This window comes from Tupaia chinensis, unplaced genomic scaffold (genome assembly GCF_000334495.1).
Source record: "Tupaia chinensis unplaced genomic scaffold, TupChi_1.0 Scaffold000159_1, whole genome shotgun sequence".
In the NCBI taxonomy this organism is placed as follows: Eukaryota; Metazoa; Chordata; class Mammalia; order Scandentia; family Tupaiidae; genus Tupaia; species Tupaia belangeri.
This window is the reverse complement of record NW_006159630.1, coordinates 782,997-792,916: the sequence shown is the minus strand read 5'-3', so window position 1 is coordinate 792,916 and position 9,920 is coordinate 782,997. Positions and strand designations below refer to the sequence as shown.

At 66.1% G+C, this 9,920-nt stretch overlaps 2 protein-coding genes across 3 annotated transcripts; one reads left to right on the top strand and one right to left on the bottom strand.

The window, feature by feature from the left end:
* Positions 1-1,002: 1,002 nt before the first annotated feature.
* Positions 1,003-3,131, bottom strand: CENPX (centromere protein X). The gene is made up of 5 exons (XM_006145615.3): positions 3,073-3,131; positions 1,874-1,925; positions 1,706-1,759; positions 1,395-1,483; positions 1,003-1,331 (listed from the first exon to the last, which is right to left on the bottom strand). The coding sequence occupies exons 1-5, from the start codon at positions 3,100-3,102 to the stop codon at positions 1,317-1,319; spliced, it is 240 nt and encodes a 79-aa protein (XP_006145677.1). The 5' UTR covers positions 3,103-3,131; the 3' UTR covers positions 1,003-1,316.
* Positions 3,132-3,384: 253 nt separating this feature from the next.
* LRRC45 (leucine rich repeat containing 45) lies at positions 3,385-9,793 on the top strand. Of its 2 annotated transcripts, XM_006145613.3 has the most exons (17): positions 3,385-3,874; positions 4,246-4,307; positions 4,557-4,627; positions 4,828-5,006; positions 5,186-5,314; positions 6,056-6,168; positions 6,422-6,480; positions 6,663-6,740; positions 6,917-7,052; positions 7,131-7,208; positions 7,296-7,395; positions 7,483-7,553; positions 7,929-8,021; positions 8,291-8,383; positions 8,779-8,952; positions 9,024-9,171; positions 9,263-9,793. In XM_006145613.3, the coding sequence occupies exons 1-17, from the start codon at positions 3,655-3,657 to the stop codon at positions 9,457-9,459; spliced, it is 2,001 nt and encodes a 666-aa protein (XP_006145675.1). In that variant the 5' UTR covers positions 3,385-3,654; the 3' UTR covers positions 9,460-9,793. The 2 variants fall into 2 exon arrangements, with proteins under 2 accessions (XP_006145675.1, XP_006145676.1); XM_006145614.3 differs by lacking the exon at positions 5,186-5,314.
* The last annotated feature ends 127 nt before the right edge of the window (positions 9,794-9,920 follow it).

Below are 9,920 nucleotides of genomic sequence, written 5' to 3'. Positions count from 1 at the left end.
CACATGCTCTGCCACGTGTGCTCAGAGCCCTTGTAACCCTTGTCCTGGGCGCCAATGCACTAAGCACAAGAGCCACTGGGTGGTGGGCAGGGGGGGGACGTGGCCCAGTCGGGCCCTGTGCATGGAGTACCCGACCTCCTGGGCAGGGCTTCCAGACAGTCCCTCTCAGCCCGGGGCGGCATGGCTGGAGAGAGGCCTACACCTCCCCTGGCATGGCCTGAGGCTAGTGGCTAGACAGGAGAGGCCCTTTCTCCTTCAGCACAGCGTCAGGCGGGCCAGGCCCCTCACCCTGCGTGCCCAGTGACCAGCCTGCAGGCCCGCTCCAGGGTGCACCTGTGGCCACCAGTCTGGCAGGAGGAAGGTGCTTTCTGCCTTTTTCCACTAGAGGCATATCTCACCAGAGACCAATGGAGAGGGGGAGAGAGAGACACCTCGGGGAGTGGCCACGCTCAGTCCCTCCTCAGGATTTGGAGCACACACTTACATGCCCAGTGTGTGTTTCAAACCGCTGGGTCCAGGACTCAAACCAGTCAGCCATGTGGAACCCAGCCACCTTAACCACCACTCTACCTGGCTGGCCCTGAAGTCAGACTTCAGGCAGGGGGACCAGCAGGTGGTGTGGTGGTTGAGGCACTGGTCACTCCCACATAGCTGACCACGGTTCAAGTTCTGGACCTAGCAGTTTGCGCGCTCACTTCCTCTCTCTGTTCAAATTAAAATGAATGAATGAATAAAGTTAAATAAAATAATTCTCTTTAAAGGACATTTATTTATTCACTCATTCATTTCATATTAATTTGAGAGAACCACAGAGAGAACGAGAAAGCAGGCCACCAGGTCCGGGATTAAAAAGCTTTTCCAGGCAGGGTGGGCACACCATACACGTACACATGACCGTGTGAGTCTGCCTGTGCAGAAATTCTCTTGGCACCAACGTGGAGGCGCTGGGAGGGTGCGGCTCTGGTCACTGAGTTCTGGGTGACAAATGGAGTGAGGCCCGGGCCTGGAGAGACAGCTTTGATTTATTGAGGGTGCGGGGAAGCACCCTCCAAGAGGTGGCAGGAGTGGGAGGAGAGGGCCATGCTGCCAGCAGCCCCACCCAATGCCTCCACCCCAGGCCCTGCCTGGGGCTGTCTCCCATGGGCGGTGCCCCGGGGGTCGGCCTGCACCTTCCCAGGCGTGGCTTGGGGCTTGGGGTGAGGGCTGGTACAGCAGCAGCAGGCTGTGGCGGTGGCCATCCTAGAGGCTGGCATCTTGGACGTTGGGTGGTCACCAGGCTGAGTCCTTCCCTGTCAGACCAGAGGCTACAGAGGCCCCTAGAAGTCCAGGAGCTGTGGGGAGGGAGTGCTCAGAGCCTGGCCTGCCCGGCCACCCCGAGCCCCCAGCCCACGTACCAGTTGAGGGAGCACCTTCTCCAGCTGGTCCACGTCTACCAGCCCCACGTCCTCTGCCTGGGCCTGCCGGACCCCGCGAACGGCTGCTTCTGATGGGGAGGAGGGGCTGTGGGTGCTCAACCCTGAGTCCTCCCTGGCCATGGGCCCCAACCACCCCCACGGGCAGTGCGCAAGGGCCGGCGGGGCCCCTGAATGGCTTTTTGGGGTGCACAGTTCAGGTGCTGCGGGACCTGGGGATTTTACATTTTGGTTTTCGCACAGAAAAATAAGTTATCACGACGCCAGGGTCCCCGGGCAGGGCCTGGGCTCACCCACGACAAAGATCTTCAGTAGCTCCACCATGAGTTGCAGTGCGTCCCCACTGACTGCAAGGCAAGAGAGCAGGCTCCAGGGACCCCACCACTGCCTTGGCTAGGGGTCCCAGACCCACCTTGCACCGCCTCCCGTGAAGGGTTGGCCGCCTCCTGGGGCCCACTCACCTTTGGTCTTGTGGTCTTTAAAGTGCAGGTGGAGCAGTTTGCTCACCAGCTCCTGGAGGGAGGAGTGGGTGTCAGCGCCCCACCCTACGCCCACAGGTCCCTGGATTTCCTCTGCCTGGGGCCTCTCCCAGGGTGGACCTGAAAGGCCAGTGCTTTAAGGCTGGAGTGTGCCTGTGGAGAGGCCAGACCTGGGGTGGGGCGGGAAGGGCCAGGAGAAAGCCCTGGGGACTGCAGGGTGGGGTGCCCGTGTGCATGGACAGGCGGGGATGGTCCCTGGCAGGGAGTTCCCGCGGGTCCTACACTCAGTGCAGTGGGCAGGAGGAGATGCTGGGTGCGACCCTGAGACAAGGTGGAGACGAATGTGCCACCGCCAGCAGCGAGGCTGTCAGTGCAGGCTGGCCACCTTAGAGTGGTCTAAGGCCCGCGCTGCCCCAGCAGTGCCGTGGGTGCTTGGCGCCACCTGCTGGCCCTCCTTACTGCTGCCCAGAGCCCCACTAGGAAAGGCGGAAACGATTTCTGCCCGGCCTGCTCCAGAACCCCAGCTGGGCTGCCCCGTTAGACCACACGAGACGGGCCTCGGAGAGGGCAGGGAAGTCCCGCACGCGGGGAGAGACCTGGAACGCAACCTGCCCTGTGGCCATCGCTGTCTGAGATGACCACAGCCCTAGCTCTGGCAGGAGCCCTCAGGTCCCAGCTGTCCTGGCCAGCTCGACGGAGAGGCGGCCGCCCACGGTGTGTGCCTGGCGACCCCTCTCGGTTGTAAGCGCGGCGGGCGGTGCCGCACCCTAAGGGTGGCCGGGTCCCGGCGGCTCCCCTCTGAGCAAGGGCAGCGCCACGCTCCTGGGTGGTAAAGGCAGGCGATACCACACTTCAGGCCTGCAAGGCCTCCGGGGCCCGCACGCCCTCCTGCCGTGAAGGACTCGCAGAACCTCGGGGGCGCCTGCGTGGGATGAGCCGGCGGGTCTTCCTCCCGGACACCCCGACCGGCCACACCAGGCGCAGGGGTCCGGATGCTGCGTCCGACCCTGCGTCACAGTCCCACGGCCCAGGCCCGAGCTGCCCGGGGGGTCTGGCGTGCTCAGCGTCCGAGCGCTCTTGGGAAGCATGGGCGCCGCAGTGCGGGCTCTCAGGCCCAGGCCGGCGGGAAACGACAGCGACGGCCGACGTGACCCGCAGCGCCCGCCACCGCCTGCCCTCACCTTCCGGAATCCCGCGCCGGCTCCGTCCATGACTGCCACCTAGGCGCGCTCCCTGCGAGTCCTGCCTCCGCGTCTCTAGCCAACGAGCTCGGAGCGCGCCCTCTCTGAGGCCCACCCCCACACCACTAGCCAATGAACTTGGATTCCCCCTCCCAGGGGCCCCGCCCCCGGCCCCCAGTAAAGCGGGGCGCGCCTCCGCCGGCCTAAGGACCACAGCGCGTGCGCGTGTCTTCGCTTTCATTGCCCCGCGAGGAGCCTCTCTTCCGCAAGGCCTGCTGGGAGTTGTAGTTCCCGCCGCCCGTTCCCGGCGCGCATTGCTCTTCCTGGATACTGAGTTCCCAGGGCCGCGGTGGAGAGCGCGGCGCGAGGGCTGGGGGCTTGGGGAATTGGGGGCTGGGAGGCTGGGAGGCTGGGAGGCTGCGGGCTGAGGGGCAGCAGGGTCCTCCCGCCTCCCTGGGGCGCCCTGCTTCCTGCCCTCGCGGAGCGCTCCCGGCCTCCCGCGCACAGAACCCCTTGCTGATCTGCAAAGGCGCCGGGTCATAGGCGCCCGGGGAGGGAGGCCTGCCCGGCGTGCGAGCACACATGGAGGAGTTTCGGCGCTCCTATAGCCGCCTGTGCAGGGAGAGCGGCGCCGAGCCCCAGGAGGCGGTCCTGCAGCAGCTGCATCAGCTCCCGATGGGCCGGCTGGACCTGGCTACGCACAGCCTGACCGTGGACACCTGTAGGGCCCTGGGCTCGCTTCTGCGGAACGAGGCGCTGCTGACCGAGCTAGTGCTGAGCGACTGCATGCTGAGCGAGGACGGTGGGCACCGGCAGCCCCCGCGCCTCTGCCGGGGTCCTAGCGGCCTGCCCACTTATCTTTCGGGAGCGCTTCCTCTCAGTCGGGGCTCCCCGTCTGTGCGTGTTTAGAGTGAGCGGCAGTATCCCCTCTCTGAACCTGGGGACGCAGGGCGGCCACCTGCAGGCCCCAATGCCCATGGTTTCCCGTGCAGTTTGGAGTAGGGGCCCAGCCGCCCAATGGCAGGGCTTGCTGTGCTGTGAGCCTCAGGTGTGACCGCTATGCAGAGGGAGGCTCATTTCTGGCAGGAGCCCAGGCCGGTGGGACCCCTGCACAGTTCTCCCTGCCCTGACCTGGGTCTGTGGGGCACCACATGACAGCGCTCCCTCACACAGGGGCTGCACTGCTGCTCCATGGGCTTTGTGCCAACTCGGTCCTGCGGCTTCTGGACCTGAAGGTGAGCAGGCCCAGGCTCCGGGGTGTGTCCAGGGCGCGAGTGGAAGGCGCCATGCCCAGGGACCTGGGATCTGGACAGGCAGGGGACTGCATCTGAGTGCCCTTGGCACGGGGCCCTGATCACTTCAAGGCTGTGTGGTCACATAAACAGCCAGTGTGGGAACCAGGCTCTGAAAGGACCCTGCCTCCTGACCTTGTCCTTGTGGCCCGGGGCCCTGTGAGAGTGACTGGTGGCCTTTTCTTGTCCTAGGGCAATAACCTGAGAGCAGTTGGGGCCGAGGCTCTGGGGAAACTCCTGCGGCAGAACAGGGCCATTCAGAGGTGGGAGATGGTCCCTGCCACCCTGACCCCCTACCCCGTGTAGTTCAGGGCTGGCTCCAGGGAACATGACCTAGACCTGGGAGGGCCTGCTCATCCCCAGCCGGACTCCTCCAGTCCCCTGGATGTGCCCCCCCACTCCAGCCCAGAACCCAGTGCAGCGGGGGGCCCTCTGGTCGGACACCTGTGCCCACCCTCTGCAGCCTCACGCTGGAGTGGAACAGCCTGGGCACCTGGGAAGAGGCCTTCGCCACCTTCTGTGGGGGCCTGGCAGCCAACAGCACCCTGCAGCAGCTGGACCTCCGCAACAACCAGATCAGCCACAAGGGGGCAGAGGCGTTGGCCCTGGCCCTGAAGGGCAACGCCGCCTTGCAGCAGCTGGGTGAGCCTGCTCCCTGGGCGGTTGGAGCACCTGCTGTCCTTCGTCCTCTGCAGCGGTCTGGAAGCGGGGGACTGGCGTGGGCTCCTGCTCTGACGCCCCGGGCAGTAGCCCCTAAGGTGGCACCCTGGGCCGGCCAGGCAAGCCCTCACCTCCCCAGGTGACCGTGGGTTCCCTCCCAGACCTGCGTTGGAACAACGTCGGCCTCCTGGGGGGCCGGGCCCTCGTGAGCTCTCTCCCCAGCAGCAGAACCCTGTGGAGGCTGGAGCTGGCCGGGAACAACGTGCCGGGCGACATCCTCAGAGCCGTGGGTACGGGTGTGGTCGGGTGCTACGCTGCCTGTGCCCGGCGCCGCTGAGAACCAAGGCTGAGGGGCTGGAGGCAGTGGCAGTGGCAGCTGCTGCCCTGTGCAGAAGAGAATTTTGCTGTAGGCCACGTGTGCTCCCCAAAGAGACAGGAAGCAAGTAATCACCCCCCAGGGGGATGGCCACACCCCATCCCTTCTCCAGTAAGCGCTGGTCTGGGACTCCAACTGTGATTGCTTGACCCCGTCAGAGCCCAGCCGTGTAGCCCGTGCGCCGCCTGCTGGCCTGCGCCCACCCAGTTCGCAGGGCCATGTGGTGGGCAGCACCCTGGCCCACTGATATGTGGAGAAGCTGAGGACCCACGGCCAGGGACGGACTCCATGGAACCGGCCCTGGCCATCCGAGCTTGCGCGGTGTACCTGCGCCGTGGGCAGGCCCGGGCCCCACCCATCCCAGGTGCAGTCCTGGCCTGTGCACAGCACCAGCCACCGCAGCTGAGCTCAGGCCGGACTTGCCGGCCCCGGCCTGTCTGCACTCTGCATTCACGTGCCACCCTGCAGGCCCACCCAACCCCTCTGGCCTGCTGCGGGCCCTGCCCTGCCTCCATACCATCCTGGCCATTGTCACCCGTTCTCACCCTCACTGCTGCCTCAGGCCTCTTCCCACATGTTCCCTGGGTCTTTCTAGAACTTGAGACGTGAGTAGCCCCCCCCCACTTGCCCCAATACGTGCCTCCCCTTCCGACAGAGCAAGCCATGGACCACAACCAGAACCGTCGCACAGCCTTCCAGGAGGCCCAGGCCCGAACCCGTGTCCTCAGCAAAGAGGTCCAGCACCTCCGGGAGGAGAAGTCCAAGCAGGCAAGAATGGCATCCTGGCTGACTGTGGGGCCCAGCCCTGTCCAGGACTGAGAGGTGGCCTCTGGTGTGACCCCCTGTGGGTGGGCTCCTCCACAGCTGCCATCTGAGCCTCCAGGCCTCCCTCTCAAAGACCTGGGAGGCTGAAGCCGCAGGCCCCGCTGCCTTGCAGGGTGGCCGGGCTCTCTCCCCTCCCCAGCATGGTGGGGCGGGCAGGCTCTGGCCCCTGACAGTGCTCTGGCTGGCCTGTCCCCAGTTCCTGGACTTGATGGAGACGATCGATAAGCAGCGAGAAGAGATGGCCAGGACCGGCAGGTTGGTGGGGCTGCCCTGGCCATGGTGCAGGTTCTGGCCAAGGCTCACCGTCATCTGCCCATGCGGGAGGGAGTAGCAGGGGCTGGGGACAGGCTCCGCCTGGGTATGCGGGGCTGGCAGCTGCCCCTGGAGTTGGAAAGGCCTGGGGCTCGGGCTAGGTTCCCAGGACCCTCTGCCCGCAGGGCGACGGCAGCACGTGTGATGCGGCTTCAGGAGGCCCTGGATGAGCGGGGCTCTATCGTCAACGCGCTCCAGGCCAAGTAAGGGCAGAGGGGTGGGCCTGAGGGCAGGGGGTGCTGTGGCCTGAGTCCTCCAAAGCAGGAGGTGGGAGACAGGCTGGTGCGGTAGTCAGGAGGGCTTTCCGGAGGATGTGTGGGGCTCAAGAGGGGCCTGACAGGTGAGAACAGTGAGGCTGTGAGCCAGCCCTTCTCCCCAGGCTGCAGATGACCGAGGCCGCCCTGGCCCTGTCCGAGCAGAAGGCCGAGGACCTAGGGGAGCGCCTGGCCTTGGCGCAGCAGGAGCAGCAGAGCCTGCTGCAGAGGCAGGCCCAGGAGCACCGGCTGGAGCAGCAGGTGGGCTGCAACTGGGTGGGGTGGTCCGGCACGCACTGAGGCAGGGTGACACATGGCCCCTCGCCTGTCCGCCCCCAGGAGGCAGCAGAACGGGAGGCCAAGCTGCTCAGAGACTTGGCTGCTGCCCACGAGAAGAACCTGCTGTTGCGAAACCAGGTGAGGGGCCGGGGCGGGGGGGCCGAGGGGCTGATGCCCTGGCACTACAGGCAGGCACAGCCCCCTCCCTCTGTGCTGCCTTCGCAGGTAGACGAGCTGGAGCGGAGGGCGAGGTCCCAGCAGGAGCAGCTGTTCCTGACCAGACAGGAGCTGGCCGAACTGAGGATGCGAGCTGTGCAGGCCGAGGGTGGGCGAGGCTGCCCTGGCTCCGGGGGCGCCTTGGGCAGGGGCGTCCCTGGATGGTCTCACCACCTGCTTTCCACTCGGCTTCCAGAGCGCCTGGATGTGGAAAAGAGAAGGTCCAAACAGAGCCTGGAGGGTGCAGAGAACCTGCGCTCCAAGGAGGTGCCTTTACAGCCAAGGCCTCTGGCCTCACCCTCCCCACCTCCACCCGGGCCTGCAGGTTGGCCTTGTGACACGGTGGCCCCGAAGGACAAGCAGGGGGCTCCCTGTCTCACCTTGGGCTGCAGGTGGTGGCGATGTCAGACCCAGATCCACCTGTTGGGCAGGTGGGGCCTGGCCAACTGCAGCCAAGGTAGCAAGAGGTGCCCAGCCCACCTGTGCGGGGTGCATCTTGGGGCACCATGCCAGGGTGTGCTCCCAACCTTGGATCCTGCTTGGCCACTGCAGCAAGCCCTTTCTCAGCAGAAATAGGGTCCCCAAGAGGTGGGGTTCCATGGGAGCTGCCGGCCCCCACTTCAGCCCGCCACTCTTGGGCAGGTGGAGCACATGACGCGCCACCTGGAGGAGAGCGAGCGAGCCATGCAGGAGCGGGTGCAGAGGCTGGAGGCAGTGCGGCTGTCCCTGGAGGAGGTGTGTGCATGCCAGCTGGGGATCCTAGGGAGTGTGGTCCCTCGCCCCAGGACCCTGGGGCCCCTTCCCAGTCTCGGACCCTCATCAGGCCTTGGAGACTCACCCACCACTGTCCCCGGGAAGCCAGAGGGACTTACGGTGGCACTCGGGGGCACCTCGTGCTCTTGGGAGCTGGGAGGAGGGGAGGAGAGTGGTCCTGTCTGGCCCTGGAGGGACAGGAGTGGGGCCTGGGGCCTGGAGGCGGGCCGTTGGACATGTCTGTGGCGCAGGAGCTGAGCCGAGTGAAGGCAGCCGCACTCAGCGAGCGTGGCCAGGCTGAGGAGGAGCTCATGAAGGCCAAGAACCAGGCCCGCCTGGAGGAGGTCAGTCCACACCGCATGCTCACTGGGCCCCCTGGGCGAGGGCCCCGGGCACACTTGGCCAGCCCCAGCACTTCGGAAGGGAGCTAGGCCCACAGCCCATGGGAGCTGCCAGGACTGCAACCCCACAGGGCCGAGCGAGCGAGACCAGGGCTGTCAGCCCCAGATCTGGGCCTGCAAGGGAGCCAGAAGTTGTGGGGAGGCAGTGCCATATCTGTCCTTGGCTCTGGGGTTCAGGCCTGAGGTGGATGGACAGAGGGACAGCCCACAGGGGTGGGGCAGGAGTGGAGTCAGTGAGGTGGAGGGAGTCCGCAGGAGCCTCGGTGTGGCCACGTGGAGGCAGGCAGGGATGTCGCTCTGCATGCAGATGGTTCAGGCACAAGCCCCTCCACCCACAGCAACAGCGCCTGGCCCACCTGGAAGACAAGCTGCGGCGGCTGGCGCAGGCACGGGACGAGGCCCAGGATGCCTGCCTGCAGCAGAAGCAGACGGTGGCTGAAGCCCAGGCCAGGGCCAGCCAGCTGGGCCTGCAGGTGGAGGCCCTGCGGCGGCGCCTGGAGGAGCTGCAGCAGGTAGCTAGCAGGTAGCAGAAGCTTCGGGGAGGCCCTGGCCCTGCCGCAGCCACAGACCCTGTGTCTGGTAGGAGCTGAGCAACAAGGACCAGGAGAGGGTGGCAGAGGTGGCCAGGGTGCGAGTGGAGCTGCAGGAGCAGAATGGCCGCCTACAGGCGGAGCTGGCGGCCCAGGAAGCACTGAAAGAGAAGGCAGCAGCCCTGGAGCGTCAGATGAAAGGTCAGCCCCCCACACCCTGCAAGAGGAGCTGACCTGGAGGGGGCCCAGGGCAGTGGCCCTTGGAACAGCGGGCGAACTCCCCTCCCTGCAGTGATCGCGAGTGACCACCGGGAGGCGCTGCTGGACAGGGAGAGCGAGAACGCGTCCCTCCGGGAGAAGCTGCGGCTCAAGGAGGCCGAGATAGCCCGCGTCCGGGAGGAGGAAGTCCAGAGGGCCAGCGTCTTGCAGAACGCCGTCCTGGCTTACGTGCAGGGGTCCCCTTTGCGGGCCCTGAGTCCCCAGAAGTGAAGGGAGGCGAGGAGGCCCGCCCCGGGAGCAGTAGGGGACTGGCAGGCCCCAACTTCACACAAGACTGCGTCCCACCCGCCACCGCCCCTTCTCTAGGGACAGCCGTCGGGGCCACAGGGCTTGGACAGCACCACGGTGGGACTGCGCGGCTCTGCGGGCGCCTGCTGGGCAGACGCACTGCCTGGCTGGCCAGGAGCGCCAAGTACCTATGCCATCCCAGAGAATGACGTGCCTTAGAGCAAGGGGCACTAAGGGGAGCCTGGGGGGCGCTTCTGCACTGTAACCGCAGCGCTCGCGCGGGTCTGTTAATACACAACTTTCGCACTTCCTAGTACCTTTTGGGCCGCGCCTTTCTCTGGCCTCAGCCCCCAGCCCTGCAGCAATGACCCTCTGGGCAGTGGCTGAGTCGCCCCTCCTGGCTGACTCCCCCAGGAGTGGTGGGGAGACAGTGGCTCCCTCCG

What these genes read in the sequence shown, in the direction of transcription:
- CENPX (XM_006145615.3), bottom strand. Translation starts at nt 3,102, where the DNA reads ATGGACGGAGCCGGCGCGGGATTCCGGAAG. An exon ending in TAAAGACCACAAGACCAAAG is followed by an intron (nt 1,760 to 1,873) that starts GTGAGTGGGCCC and finishes CTTGCCTTGCAG; the next exon opens with TCAGTGGGGACGCACTGCAA. An exon ending in ACTGAAGATCTTTGTCGTGG is followed by an intron (nt 1,484 to 1,705) that starts GTGAGCCCAGGC and finishes CCTCCCCATCAG; the next exon opens with AAGCAGCCGTTCGCGGGGTC.
- LRRC45 (XM_006145613.3), top strand. Translation starts at nt 3,655, where the DNA reads ATGGAGGAGTTTCGGCGCTCCTATAGCCGCCTGTGCAGGGAGAGCGGC. An exon ending in CAGAACAGGGCCATTCAGAG is followed by an intron (nt 4,628 to 4,827) that starts GTGGGAGATGGT and finishes CACCCTCTGCAG; the next exon opens with CCTCACGCTGGAGTGGAACA. An exon ending in GCGAGCTGTGCAGGCCGAGG is followed by an intron (nt 7,396 to 7,482) that starts GTGGGCGAGGCT and finishes CTCGGCTTCCAG; the next exon opens with AGCGCCTGGATGTGGAAAAG.